General features: G+C 36.8%; 1 protein-coding gene across 1 annotated transcript; it reads left to right on the forward strand.

Annotated features, from left to right (window-relative positions):
* Window positions 1-1,897: 1,897 nt before the first annotated feature.
* LOC144446986 (pre-mRNA-splicing factor SLU7-like) lies at window positions 1,898-15,688 on the forward strand. Its single transcript, XM_078136868.1, has 14 exons — window positions 1,898-2,200; window positions 3,572-3,722; window positions 4,840-4,920; window positions 8,268-8,507; window positions 9,031-9,101; window positions 9,246-9,291; window positions 9,849-9,946; window positions 10,652-10,719; window positions 11,378-11,517; window positions 12,244-12,300; window positions 12,958-13,062; window positions 13,437-13,613; window positions 14,368-14,493; window positions 14,837-15,688. The coding sequence occupies exons 1-14, from the start codon at window positions 2,007-2,009 to the stop codon at window positions 15,026-15,028; spliced, it is 1,746 nt and encodes a 581-aa protein (XP_077992994.1). The 5' UTR covers window positions 1,898-2,006; the 3' UTR covers window positions 15,029-15,688.
* Window positions 15,689-16,005: the final 317 nt, after the last annotated feature.

Here is a 16,005-nt window from a genome sequence, read left to right on the forward strand (position 1 = left end):
CACAATCCAACGACAAACATTTCGAGACTCGTCGGTATATCATAATAACCAATTTGAAGGCTACTTGACTTTGAAGGAGTCCCTGGAGGGGCTATTAACTGCACCATCTCGTCAACAATTCTTTAGACGTCAAACACCTATTCACAATTGTACATGTCAATTCCATTACACAATACTCGAAAGACTTAAAAAGCCACAGACCCTGGAATGAACGCTAGCACCAAGATCTATGCAGATCTATGCAGTATTAACCAATAAAATCGACGGCAAATCGTGCTAGTATATATGTTCTGACAATCAAAGAAATCGCAGACCTCACAGACCTCACTTATCATTATACACATTTAGTAACACATTCCCTCTCTGCTCTATGATATAATTTAACGTTAACGCTGTCAAGTATCGAAACCATCGAAACCCAAAATACGAGTATCTACAGAAAAAGACAGTTCCGGATCCAACTTTTCAGCGAGCCTCCCCACCCCACCCCTACCCCACCTCTGTGGTGTGATATCATTATTTCACACATTTAGATAAACTTCTGTATATCTACCTGTGTCGGTCTTATACTGTCTTTTTTCACTGTATGTGTTGAAGTGATTGCTCGAATGAACAATCTTTGAATGCATGATGATTTTGTAAAATTAATATGGCTGTAGTGTGTGTGTGTGTGTGTGTGTGTGTGTGTGTGTGTGTGTGTGTGTACATGTGTGTGTGTGCATGCTGTGTGCGTGTGCGCGTGCGTGTGCGCGTGTCTGCGTGTGTGCGTGTGCATGTGTTCGGGGGGGGGGGGGGTTAAAATAACTTGTATTCAAATAAAGAATGGAAAAAGCCCGGAAATTCGAAAAACTCTAAATGGCTAAATGTTGATAGGATCGGGTTTATATTGTAATAGCGAGATATCTAGATCTAAATAAATAAACCAGGACAATACACCCTGAAAACTCAACTGCTGCTAAAAAAAGTTAACATAAGCGATGGAGATAGCACATGTACCTTACTTGTAATTTCACTACACACATGCATCGATCAAGTCGCGCTTTGCTCTCAGGGTTTTAAGTCTCACTCTTGTAGAGTGAGGGCGTTCTTGCTGATGGTCACCTATGTTCAGTAAAAGTCCAGAGCAATGAAAACTCTACGCAACTGCTGCTAAAAAAAAGTTAACATATAAGCGATGGAGATAGCACATGTACCTTACTTGTAATGTTGACGGACAATTTTGTTATTGTTTTACAAATGTATGGATACGGAATTGTTTACACCTTTACGAACATTTTAATTGCAAACTTTTTAGTCGTGGAAATTCTTGTGTAAAACTGTGTGTCCATTGTGCATACAATTTAGGTAAAGTTCTCGTATCGTAACTTTTATCACGTCTTTGTGTTGTTTTAATATTTGACTTCGTAAACTTTAATTGATCTTATGTTTGAATAAATGTTATTGGGAATTCTTTTTTGATTAAAACTCACAATTGTGAGGTGTTGAGTCGTAAGGGTGGATATTTGGCATAACGGTGTAAATGTGTGTGAACTCTACCCTATATTCTCATCAAGAATATATACACTTCTGAATTTCAATGTTTGAGAAAACCTCGATTCTGTGGATCTTGTTTCCCAGAAACACTTTGTGTCTAGTACAAAAGGGGAATCCTATGTTTACTAAAGAATGTTGCAAGAGTTTATTTATGAATAAAATTGTCCTTTATATTTGGGACAGTTTCTCTTTGTGTAGCTCGGCAGACGATATGAATCCATGTGTGGCACATCTTGATTTGTCAAAGAATAGTAGAATAGTCCGATAGAGTAAAGGACTGTGGAAAGTGATCGGACCGGTTACTGCGCCCTCTAACGCATGTATCCGAAAGTTATAGCTGCTTCGTAGAGGGCGCAGACCATGACGTCACGCATACGTTCAGTCGAGTAAGCTTGCTTGTTATTTTCCCTTGTCGAAATACACGTTATTTTAGGAAAAACTTCGGAAGTTTGTGAACACACTTATATAGAACAATGGCGTATATTGCCGGCGCAGCCGATAAAGTGCCATCGGCTGTGTTAAGGGCGGCAAAGAAGGAGAAAAATGAACAAATTGAAGAGGTAGATGAACCGAGACAGAAAAAACGAGAAGACTGGAGGAAAGCGAAAGAACTCGAAGAAGCAAGAAAGCTTGGAAAAATCCCAGCCTTGGTCGACGAAGAGGGCAGGTACGTCATTCTGAAGGGTTATACGAAGATTCACTGTATGATTTCATCCTATGAAAATCATTTTGTGGTAGTATTCTGGGCTGTACGTCATGCCATGGATGCATTATTCGTTCACTAATACATCCATGATCACATGGGTCACGCAGACAGAGTTTGTTGTTGTACTTGCAGGGTCGTTGTGTTGACTATGTTGAGATTGTCTAGTCCTTTAGATCTTGTTTACCGCTGAAAATAGTCTCAGCAGTTTCCCCATCTATCGTAAATGGGCTCCATAAGCGTGTGATATAACCAAGTTGGATATACTAGTATTAATCTCATGTGTTAGTGTGAGCACATTCCCAGTGATCATGATGATGATAGAGGAAATGTGGTCATTGTCCGTGGTTTCAATCATGGGTCATGTACATGTATTACGTGTACAATGTAATACGTCCATGATTGAATGAAACCACCACCACTACTAGTAGTGTGGCCACATTCCCTCTATCATTCATCACAGACATGATACTATATGTGATAGTAACTACATCTATGGTAGTAAATTGTGGATAGCCATGTATAGATCACATGCAGCAATTGTGGAGTACAAATACAATGTGTAGTACAAATACAATGTAAAAATGTGAACGGAGTACCTACTACATTAGTCCTGCTTGCATATGGAGTAATCCAGGACTTGATTCTGACAATTGTCCCTCCCTTCGTGTCAGTAATATCGACCTGTGCACCATCTACAAGCAGGACTACTAAGTTACGTATACACGTACATCACGTATGTTTCAAATGACTGTAAGCAGGTGTATGCTGTCTGGGAAGAACCTCTTTGCACTCAGAGCTGCAGTTCAAGTTGTATGATCTGAGGGAACAGGTCATCCTGACCCCTGTTATTGTTACCAAATTTTTACACACCCAAAGACATCTTCAACAGCGGGCAGTATTCGCAATGAAATGAATCAGATTCAGCCATTTTCTAGTAACATAACTCACAGACAGAAGAGTGACAAGTAGTATTATTGTATGCTTATTCAAAGTTCCCATTGCCAAGATTAGATACCGAAATAACAATGTAGAAAGTAAAAATGATCAGTTTAACAATGGTAGTAAGTCAGCCATGTAGACACTCAATTAGCCATCCAAGGATACCCCCAAGCAAGTGAGGCATAGATTGAGTACAAATGTACACAGCAAAACAGTATCAGCAATATACATCAAAGTTATAACAGATGTATTTGTTTTTTGCTCATGTTGCATTATCATAGAAAACAAAACTCAAAAGTTTCATTCATTTCACACTACATGTTATTGTACCTACGGCAGGTGATAATGCTTAGGTCCAACCTTTGACCTGTGTGGTGTCATGTTTCATTCCAGGGACATCAACCCTCATATCCCACAATACATTGCAGCGTCACCATGGTACCTTGGGTTTACCCAACCTACATTGAAGCATCAAAGACCACAGGAAGAAAAACAACGACAGTTCGATGGACTTAATGAGTGGTACAAAAGAGGAGTCAAGTTAGTAAGTGCAAAATGTCAATGCTGGTTTATTCTACATTTTACAGTGTAAACAGTGCATCCAAACATTACAGCAATACTTCTCAACTTTCATGTCACATTATTAGCTTTTCAAAGGGATTGAAGAATAAAAAACACCTACCCAAAGTACATGTACTACTGTAGCCATCATATTGAGAGGTACTCATCTACTGTATTGGACAGGGCTCAAAATTAGCAGTAGTCCAGAGCTTATACACGACTAAACATTGTATCTAGACCACTACCAAATTAGCAGTAGTCTAGAGCTCATACACTACTAAACATTGTATCTAGACCACTACCAAATTAGCAGCAGTCCAGAGCTTATACGCTACTAAACATTGTATCTAGACCACTACCAAATTAGCAGTAGTCCAGAGCTCATACACTACTAAACATTGTATCTAGACCACTACCAAATTAGCAGTAGTCCAGAGCTTATACACTACTAAACATTGTATCTAGACCACTACCAAATTAGCAGTGGTCCAGAACTTATACACTACTAAACATTGTATCTAGACCACTACCAAATTAGCAGTAGTCCAGAGCTTATACACTTCTAAACATTGTATCTAGACCACTACCAAATTAGCAGTAGTCCAGAGCTCATACACTACTAAACATTGTATCTAGACCACTACTAAATTAGTAGTAGTCCAGAGCTCATACACTACTAAACGTTGTATCTAGACCACTACCAAATTAGCAGTAGTCCAGAGCTTATACACTACTAAACATTGTATCTAGACCACTACTAAATTAGCAGTAGTCCAGAGCTTATATACTACTAAACGTTGTATCTAGACCACTACCAAATTAGCAGTAGTCCAGAGCTCATACACTACTAAACATTGTATCTAGACCACTACTAAATTAGTAGTAGTCCAGAGCTCATACACTACTAAACATTGTATCTAGACTATCAAATTTAAATATACATGTACGGTAGTCTGTTAGACCAATGGAAATCAAACACAGTACAATGAGGTGATGATACTCTTAATTTGAGCGAGGGCACTGCATTCTCATGGCCTAGTAGACTTTGTTGTTTGAATAATGTTGAAATCCTGACAGACACATTATTTTGATATTTGTAGTCATCTATAGCAACCAAGTACAGGAAAGGAGCATGTGAAAACTGTGGATCACTAACACACACAAAGAAAACTTGTCTTGAGGTAAGCTGCCGTTTATATGTACAGATAGTAGATCTGATGGGATGTATTCTAAATAGGAGTGTTGATAGATTGTCTATAAACACAATCACATGATGATGTTGAACATGTCGAAGTTGTCTTGGCTTTAGTAAGGACTGAGCCATCCTGAGCTACTTCACTGACAGGAAGCCCAAGAACCATGTTACAAATATAACTAAATAGATAAATAAAATAAACAAGCAAACAAACAAACAAAATTTGAATGGATAAATGAAATATCATTTTAACCTCATGGATAACAGTCTATAAACATGAATATATGTATATATGGGCCTGTATACTATTGAAATAATATATATGTTTCTGTTTGTACAGGTAGTATATATGAAAACAGTATATTATTTATTTTTAGCTCCGCTGTCAGCGAAAGCTGAAAGCGTAGCTTTAGGTATAGGTGGGTATTGAGGTATAGAGAGTAGAGTGAATCATAGGTGTCCGTCAAACTTTTATATTTTTACTATCTACTCCGGAAGTGACAGTCGGAATTCTTCGATATTTGGTGTGCATGTTCCCTGGGGGGAGGCTATTCAGATTTGTTCATGCCAAGTTGATCTGTGCCATTTTCAATTTTTTATGATTTTTTTTCATAAAATGTCATTTTCATCAACTCCTTGAAAACCTCTTATTAGATTGCTTTGATATCTGGCGTGTTGATGCGCAGGGGGTAGCTTACTCAGATTTGTTAATTTCAAGTCAGCACATCCTCATTTTTATTTTTTATGATTTTTTTTTTGTAATTTGAAAAAAAAATGAATATGTTAATGAGCATAATGACCGACGCCATATTGGAAATCAGTCGACGAGACTTTAAGTAAACTGCCACTTTTCAAAAGACACTATTGACGTCAAACAAGCAATGTAATATGTGCTATAGTCATAATTCTACGCATTGGGCGCCCAAATGACAAGCGTTTGTTCGAAACAGGGTTGTAAACTTCAAATCCAATTCTGCACCCTTCTACATAATCAGCCAGTCCGCAACATCCTCATTTGCATACTCTATCCTGATTCGACCAGAAGCTGTAGGTGACCTCATTTGACCGAGCGATTTTCCACAGCAAGTATCTTGAGTATCAACACAGGACGTTCTTGGTACTCACTAAAATCACACTTCAGACCCACAGATAAAAGTGTGATGTTTTCAGATAACATGTAACTTGTGGTTAATTCTATATTGTCGTGCAATTTGGAATGACAGTGAACCAGAATTCAGACAACTTGCGTAAGGAAGGGCATGCCAGGCATGCGGTTGAAGTTATGGCCGACAGTTCACATTTAAAGTTAAACGACATGAACGTGTCTTGCCTTTCCAAAATGCAAATATTTGGCAAGTAAAAATAATTAAAATAATTACAACTTTAATTTGGCTTCAGACTTTGCATTATGTTTTGCGTATCTTTCCCCGTTTTACATGTAAATCCGAAAAGGTTCTCTCTCATCATGTCATCAGTGTCAGCGATCATACCGCGCGGGGCTGCTTTGAGTACGAGCGAAGTGAGGCATGTATGTTGAGGTATTTTGTTGAGAATTATAAATATTGCGAAATGTCAAGTACAAGGTTTAAATACAATGGAATGATGAAAAAAAATGGCAGAGTCTGCTGACAGGCGCCGGTCACAAGAAACACTGTGAATTAAAATATCAGACGATGTATGTATTAATCGCCGACAATCCACCCGTATGCACGAGGGACTAACCTGGAAGCAAGTCGTTGTCAGCCATACGTTACAGTGGTAACATCGTCCGAGAAATCGCTGCGTTCAGAGTGTCATTATTCACAGAATTGTTGTTTTCGAGTGAAAACCCGTCTTGAATTGTATAACTCTAACAAATGAAGACATGTCAAGTTATATTTTGAAAGTTGTATCGCTAGTTTGAGACGATTTTCTCACGTACTATAGTACTATCGAGGCTTACTTGGAAGTAGTAGGACCTTACTCCAGTTCATCGGGAAGTTTAGCCAGTCCGATAATTCTTTCTGGTTTAGTTTACAACACTTTTGATCACGCAGATTTTGTTGTTGTGATGAAAAGAAATAAAAAAAAAGATCATTTCAACCATTTCGTTGTGTTTTCTTTGTGAAAGGTAACCGAACATGAACGAGTGTTACCACTGTAACGTATGGCTGAGAATGACTCTCTTCCGGGTACTTGAGATTGTCGCCGTACGGAAACTAAGATGGCGATTAATACATTTCTTCCCTATATATATCTACCACAACTAGTACAAGTTGAATGTTGTTGACTTTGTAAATTTGTTAGAAAATTGAAATTCAAATTGCCTCAAAATTAGTTTAGATCCCTAGTTTATTTCATTCATCATTAAAATTTTCCAGGGTTACAGCTGTAAGACACTGGAATTATTTATAGCCAACCTCAAAATCCTCTTTTTTTCTTTTTCTTGTGTGCATTTCCCAATCATTTTTTTCTGAGATTTTGTGCAATTTTTCATAACAGTAGATTTTTGTCATAAAATGGTGACTATGGTATAAAAGTACAATACATTACCAACTTCTGTGTAAAATGTGTTTTATAGTGAGACATCATATGAAACCACTAACCACTTTATTGCATCGCTAAAACAAAACTGCATAGTGAAGAGCTGAAGACCTGAACCACTTCTACATGTCACCAAAATAAAAAATTGAATTAAAAAAAAAACAGCGGAGCTATTCTGACCGATAGGTCGCTTGTTAATAGTATACCGGTGCGTACATACAAAAATATATATGTTTATAGATAGTTATCCATTAGTTTAAAATGATAGTTCATTTACCCATTCAAATTTTGTTTGTTTATTTAATTATTTGTGATGCTGTTCCTGGGCTCCCTGTGCTTCACCTTCAAATTTGTGTACACGTTCAGAAAACAAACAAGAAAGACATTGGAATGTGCACACGTGCGTTGGCATCGTCTGTCCAGAAGGCCAAACACATGACTTTGTTTTCTAAACTTGTCTTTATTTGTCGGTATTTTTTGAAGAACTACCCAATTGGAAAACCGAACAATTAGTTTACAGTTCTGTTTCCGTAAGAAAAATGGCAAAAACTTATCATGTATTTACAGTTACGTGTAGAACCGCCATTTCGAGGTAGCATCGTCTGATACAGAATTAACAGAACGCCTGGGTTGCTTCGAATCACGTGACTATGACGCTACATGTATAGAACACACGTAAATACGTGCATCTAAACATCGCTAATGTGATGTACTCATTTACTGCTTATTTCAGTCTCAGTCAGTTGTTCCATGAAAACTGTTTATTAGATTCATGTGTCATTCAGTTGTACCTGTTATTCATACAAACAGAGACCAAGACGAGTTGGTGCCAAATTCACAGGTGAAGAAATAGCACCCGATGAACACTTACAACCGCAGCTAAGTTTTGATTATGATGGTAAAAGAGATAGGTGGAATGGATACAATCCTGCCGAACACACCGCTGTCATTGATGAATATGCTAAAATTGAAGACGCCAAGAAACAGTTGAAAGCAGAACAGTTACATGAAGATTTGCTGACAGGACAGATATCAGAAAGACTGACTAAGGTAGGATTTGACTAGGGTAGATGTATGTCTGTATGTATGAGAGTTTATTAACCAAGAAAATGGGATTATCAACAACAATGATTTGATCTTGAATCTATTTCCTGAATGTGTTGCATTCCTCCTGGTATACATTTACAAGAAGGTTTACAAATCTATTAGGGTTGTCGGTTGCCAAGTGGTTGGCTCGTAAGCCTCTTACCTCTGCAGCCTGGGTTTGAACCTGCCAGGTGTTGGCTGGGTTTGATAAAATTTACCACACTGTAAGTAAGAAGAGTGTTGTTCAGTTTGACTCTACCGTACAACGCAGGGTTTTCCCGGGTACTCCAGTTTCCTCCTGCACTAACACTGAACCAAAGGAGCCTATAAATGGGACTAGCTCCCATTGGTTATCTGATAAATAAATGAATAAATATTGTGATCTTTGATTAATGGCGAGAGAAGTTTGACTTTTAAAATTTGAAAAAAAAAATGAGCAAGATTTTTTACTGTGTCTTGAACTCTTGTTATATTTGTTTGTACACAGGATGACAGTGAGGATGATGAAAAATATGCAGAGCATGCTCCTATGCCTGGCACAAACTTTGATACTAAAAGGTTAGTTTCTACAAAGTTGTTGTTACACTATACACACAGCACTTAATTCTTGGAATCTCGTTTGAGTTTGAGGAGTAGTGTTTGTGTTGATGTTTATTTTGAAGCTGTGATATATAATATGAAATGGATTATTCTTTCTTTCAGGCGTATTACAGTCAGAAATTTAAGAATCAGGGAAGACACTGCCAAGGTGAGTACTAGTATTACATTGTGTGTGTGTGTGTGTGTGTGTGTGTGTGTGTGTGTGTGTCTGTCTGTCTCTGTCTGTCTGTCTGTCTGCATCTGTATGATGTGTCTGTCTGTGTGTGTGTGTGTGTGTGTGTGTGTGTGTGTGTGGCCAAATAATTTGATATTATAAATGGCATCAGCTGTAAATATTGTTAGATTTGTAGAAATACAAGTAGTGTGGTATTGCTATTTTGAAAGTGGTAGGAGTACAGTAGGGTTTCTTCTGTTAATTTTACAATTCAGTAAATTTTAGATCTGTGCCTACAATTTGGTTGCTTTATTTTGTAGGTGAATACATGGTGTTACCCGCCACTTCTACCAGGAACTTAGTACTACTGCCCTCAATGGCATGATTATGAAATGTTTGGTAGTGTAAGATTGTGCATGAAGAGTGTGCCCTCAATGGCCAACACTTGTACTACTTAGGGGTGTGACATTTTGCACAAAGTCTCCATCACTACCTTTATAATGCATTGAAGTTTTCAATATACACCTCTATCACTTTGTTTTATTCGACAGTATCTGCGGAATTTGGACCCTAATTCAGCCTACTATGATCCCAAGACTCGATCCATGCGTGAAAATCCATATGCCCAGATTTCAAGGACAGCAGATGAGTAAGTAGGAAGTTGAAAACTAGGATTATTTTACATTCAGTTATATTTTGATGGAATAATAGTGTACTAATTCTATTACAAAATCTCAAATTGAATTTTATCTCATATTGAGTGTACCAATTCTATCACAAAATCCAAAATTATTTTTTTGTCTCGTGTTAAAATCTTTCTTGTTAACTTATATTGCACTTAAAATGAAAGTTAGAGGGCCAGTTCAGATTGGGATTAAAATTCAGCTGTGAAAAAACAGTTATCTGGTGGAGCTATAGAAAAAGTCAGTCCAGAACAAAAGAATGATCATATGTAATCCTGATGGCTTCACCAATAAGATAACGTTAATGTGAGAACCTGGGATTGAATCCCTGGCCTTTAAGTCAAAGTACTACTGCTGTATACGAGTTTAAATTCTTCAGGAAATGTAATATACAAGTGATTGTACAGCTTTGTACAGTCTGAATGTATTAAGTTGGCTTTTGCTTCAGTTAATGTCACAAAGGTGTTTGTGTAAATATGTATATACAATGTAATATTATCTTTGTAGATGCAAATCATAGAGTGTGGAATCCTTACACAATAGAAACATAGAAATTTTAGAGATTATTAAAGAAAGAAAGTACTTGAATGCATTTGTTACGAATCATTTCAAATAAACACTCATAGTTACATCTCTTTATACGATATTTTCTATTCTGTACTTTTTTACAGACTTCCATATGCTGGTGATAATTTTGTACGAAGTGAGGGTGATACATCAAGAATGGCAACTGCACAATGTAAGTGATGAAAATTTGTTTGGTTTGATTGTCATTTGTTCCTATTAGTTTCAGTAAGTAGAATACAACTAGTACCTTTCATTATGCAACAAAAATTACCCCCCCCCCCCCCAAAAAAAAAAAAAGAAAAAAAAAAGAAAAAAAAGGGGTAACTGGATTTAATAACGCAGTTTATGCTCCTGGCCCATCAACAAGTGAACACTTTTACCTTTGTATGACTGAAAGTGGATTAATTATATATTATTCCCCAATATTTTTTCTTCATTCAGCCAAGGAAAATATGAGTGACCTAAGGGGCCTTTGTCACCACGAGCCACTGGATGAGTAGTGACAACCCTTAGGTCATGAGTATTTTCTGGCTGAACGAAGAAAAATGTTGGCGAATAACATAATTATATCAGTGCCAGTACTATCAAAGAAAAATCAGGGAAAGTACATGTAATGGTAATTTTGAATGTTTTGACTCATATTTCGAACACAGCAGAACCAGTGACATAGACACACATTGTTGTGACATAGACGTGCGTTGTTGTGACATAGAATGACCAGAGTATATATTCCATATTTTTTGTTGCACCAGGCTCGTGCATGGTATACACAATACTACTTTGATGACAATGTTGTAATTAATTTTTAAAAATGTATTTGATGACTACAGTGTTTGCATGGGAAGCATATGAGAAGGGAACAGATGTACATCTACAAGCAGAACCAACAAAGTTAGAATTATTACACAATGAATTCAAAGTAAGAAAAGAAGATTTTACAGAGGACCAAAAACAAAATATCCTCCAAAAGGTAAGTCTAATGTTTATGACCATTTTAGCTTTTAGATCTGATATTGCATTGGTTAATGGTGTCTGTAAATATGGTCCATGATGGGCTTTGGTAGTCAAAATGATAAAAACTGGCATTTCTTGTGAGTCACCACATTGTAAGAGATAGCCAAAGGGAACACCAAATTTGATGCGTCACTACAAATTGTATGCATCAGTAGCACGTCAAATTGGCTTCGAGAGGGCTCATAATATCACCATGGTCCTTATTTCAAACTTTATTTGCATGCATCTCAGACTCTCCCCAACGTAAAATTCTAGTTAATATATTTGTTATTATATGCACATACTTGTAATTTTTAACATACAAGTAGAATGGGTAAAAACATTTGCCATTTGAAAATTAAGTCATGCAAGAATGAAAATTCGCATTATAGCCATTCATCTCATCATATGCAAGGCTGTGAAATGAATGTTTTCATAAGTGCAATGATTTTATGGCGTCAAGAAGAACATATATGGAATATCCGTTCAAAGTACAAACTCTTGTATTTCAACTCAGAACAGTAACTGTTAACAGTATAGTTGATGAGATATAGTGACTGTAGACACAACTTCAATGATAAGTACATCTTGCTATTATATGTGTAAGATGTGCCATTAGAAATGTATATATTTAGAGAACATATTTGTGTGTATTCCATTGAAGTTATCCTTTCTCACATCACGTTATTCTTTATTTTAACAGTATGGTGGAGAAGAACATTTAGAAGCACCACCTAAACAGCTACTCCTGGCACAAACAGTAAGTATTGGTAGACTGTTATAAAACAGTTAGTTGTCATGGTAATTTGATGTTTACTCCTCACACAAATGGTTGGCAGTATGTCAAACATCTATGTTTTACATGATAGACAAAATGCTTTAATTACACCACTGTTGTTAGGATATACATTTTTGTATCTTAAAAATGGCATCTCAGCAGTGTCACTCTCTCTCACTAGACGATTGCAAATTTGGGGGAACTCCTAGGGTAATGACTTGAACAGTCGGGGACAATTGCTCAAATGGAGCCTGCAGGTGCTGTGTAGACTGTGATAGCCTGTAGACTGACTGGGAAAGTCTTGACAGGTTCACAGCGATGTGATAGGAGCATACAGCGTAGTTCTGTCGTGTAGTCCCAAACCTGAATGGATCTCTGTAGAAATGTATAATTGTGTTATGTCTGTGTATGTCTGTCTGTATAAAAAGAAATTTGCTTGAAGTAATTCCTAGGACCAAAATAAAAAAAAATTACTTAGAAATGTAGGCAGTGTTTCCTTAGTTGGTTCACTAGATTTTGGAGTGTGCTATTTATACATAAAGTGTACTGAGCTGGTCAAAAAAAAGCAGCAACATCGAGCAAAAAAGAAATGCAGGCAACAGCTTTATATAAAATGTTATATTATTGTTTGCCTCGTAGGAAGACTATGTTGAATATTCAAGACATGGATCTGTGATAAAGGGACAAGAAAAAGCTAAGATGAAATCAAAGTATGAAGAAGATGTTTATATCAACAACCATACAGTAAGTATAGAGGAATTGTGTGTCCTTTCTGTATCCAGTGTGTACTATTCAAATTTCAATTATTCAAAATGTGATTGACTGCAAGATTTGTTGCCATGGGTACTCATCGCTGTTGTTGTCATCAGAAGCAGTGTAAAACACTATTCTTGTAGTAAGACCTTAGATCTGCACTTTGGGAGTTATTGAATAAAGCTGAAAGATGATGAGTACCACTGTCTCGTCAGGCTAGCGCCCTCAGTGGTGACATTTGGTCTTTCTTAAAGTAAGCCGAATAGCCCATGGCTCTAGGCAGTTAGACTTTTTGAAATGGTAGATTGGGCTATGACTGCTGTCATTCCTATGTTAAACATACCTATGTTATTATGTTATTTTAGAGTGTATGGGGTTCTTTCTGGAGAGATGGTAGATGGGGCTATGACTGCTGTCATTCCTATGTGAAACATTCCTACTGTACTGGTGAGGCTGGTAAAGAAGTATCAGGCAGTTTGATGGGAGAACTGTTACCAAATACTTTTGTCCAGGAACAAGAAGAATCTAAATCATTATTAGAGGTAAGGTCATGTGATACTCAACAAACAAACAAACACTGGAAGGATACTTCACAGATTTCTAGTTTTACGTTAGATGAAACTCGGAACTACACTATAAACTCAGCCCCGTATACAAAGATCAGTGACTCTATTTGTGTCATATTCTCTTGTCGTTTGGTGTAGTTCTGAAAGGAATGTGAATAAATACAAATTATATTTAGCATGAATCTTATGCATCAGTCTTCCAGCTATGTTCATCTGAGGGCAAAGTAAGGAAAATGGTAAAATCTGGTACAACTGGTGACATCATACCATGCACAAATGGAACCTGTGACAAACTGGGAAAGTAAACAACTGAATTGGATTAATAACACTTGGTACATTTGATAACAACAGTTATATGGCCTCTTCACATAATAGTCCACATTCACAAACAAATTAGAAATTCCCCTGGCATTTCATGCACAGATAAAGTGGTCATAAAATTGTTCTTATCAAACCATGTGTGTAACCAAACCTTGGCTGTGTCAAGTATTATTTGTTTACTTTCCTTGTTTATAACATGTTCCATTCGTCCACAGTCTGATGTCAGCAGTTGTAAATATATGCACAGTTTACAAAGTATTATTTTGGAGGAATAAGTACGTTGAGGAAAAGCCACATTAGCTTTGGTAGATTATGGCTACATTTGTATATTTGTACCATGTTTATTCATTTTTGAAACATTGTGTATTTGACAATGTATGTTGTAATTATTATTTCTTTTAAAATGTAGCAACATCAAGAAAACATGGCTAAGAAAGATAGAAAGAAGAAAAAGAAGAAAAAGAAACATCCAAAATCTGATGATGAAGACAGTGAAGAAGAAGAAATCAGACTAAGAAGGGAGAGATTAAAGAAGGTATTTGGTTTTACCAGATTATATACACTTAGTTTGGACCATGACATACCTACAAACACACACACACACACACACACACACACACACACACACACACACACACACACACACACACACAAACAAACAAACAGCAATCTGTACTTATACACATGAAAGGAGATTCCAGTAAACTGAACTGTGTTAAAGTGGACATTACTGCTCCAAACCAATTCAATGAAAACAATCCACCAGTCCTGCCTAACTGTAATATGGTTATCTAGTGTGTAAATCTTAACATGGCCTAGCAATACACATTTCATAGAGTACTGAACATAGAAACTAACAGTAATACTTGGCATTACAGGCTTTAGAAGAAGAGGATAGAAAGAGGAAAGAGGCAGAGGCAATCTTATCTCTGGATGAGAGGAAGAGACCGTACAATAGTTTACAGACTTTTAATGACTACAAAGAACCAACAGAAGAAGAAATGGAAGCATACAGAATGAAAAGACGAAGGGAAGACGACCCAATGGCTCAGTTTCTCAGTCAGAAGTAGTACTGAATTTTACATAATTATTCAGCAATGTTAATTATTCAATACTATATTTTAAAACAATTTGCACAGCTAATGAAGTCTGTAACAACTGTGTGCAGTAAGAAAAGTTTTTGAGTGTCATACCATATAATACTCTATCCAAAACTTTGTGTATGACTCTAGTTTTATAGAGAGGCTCATTCAGTTCATTGAAGAGATAGATTGAAAGCAAATCATGGTATCCAAAGAAAGATAGAGGCCGCGGGGCATCGAAGTACCTAACATCTATAATCGACTGATCATACCGCCACCTAGTGGTCAGTTGTAGCTATGGAATTTGTCATTCTGATGAGGATCTTTGTTCAAGACAGATCAAAAGTTGTATGCTAAAACACTTTGAACTGTTTATGCATTACAACCTGTGTAAGTCATTTGATCTACTAAGTTGATGAACATATTTGGTCGAATTTGGGTTAAGACTATATTTTCTATAGAAGTGTTTTATATCTTCCATCATGAATTATGTGATAAGAAAGAAGTTCAAACATTCTAAATATGTATTAAGGTACAGCTTCAGTGCTATCTTGTGTAAAACACTAAATATATACATACAACATCTGTAGCCACGAGACGATTTCTGTTATAGTAACAGTGTCGAGGACCATTAGAAATATTTTATGGGATGGGATGGGGGGGGGGGGGGGGGGGGGGTGTTGAGAAATCTTGGCCTCCTCTCCAAAGGCCATGTCTTCTGTGGCTTTGTTTCTTTTTATGCAGTATGCAAAGAAATACAAGTCAAAATTGAATATTGGGTTTATCTGAACTTTTAACTGAAACGTTTTGTCACAGGGTGATTCAGTAAGTACAACATTGTATGTATTAAAGTCATCCTTTACACAAATGATGTAGCAAAGAAAAATGTTGTAGTTACAGTTATTGAAGACTTTGTGGCATGCTGTTTCTTCCTCACTGAGAACATCAGAAATACCTTTTTTGAG

Source organism: Glandiceps talaboti, chromosome 15 (genome assembly GCF_964340395.1).
Source record: "Glandiceps talaboti chromosome 15, keGlaTala1.1, whole genome shotgun sequence".
In the NCBI taxonomy this organism is placed as follows: domain Eukaryota; kingdom Metazoa; phylum Hemichordata; class Enteropneusta; family Spengelidae; genus Glandiceps; species Glandiceps talaboti.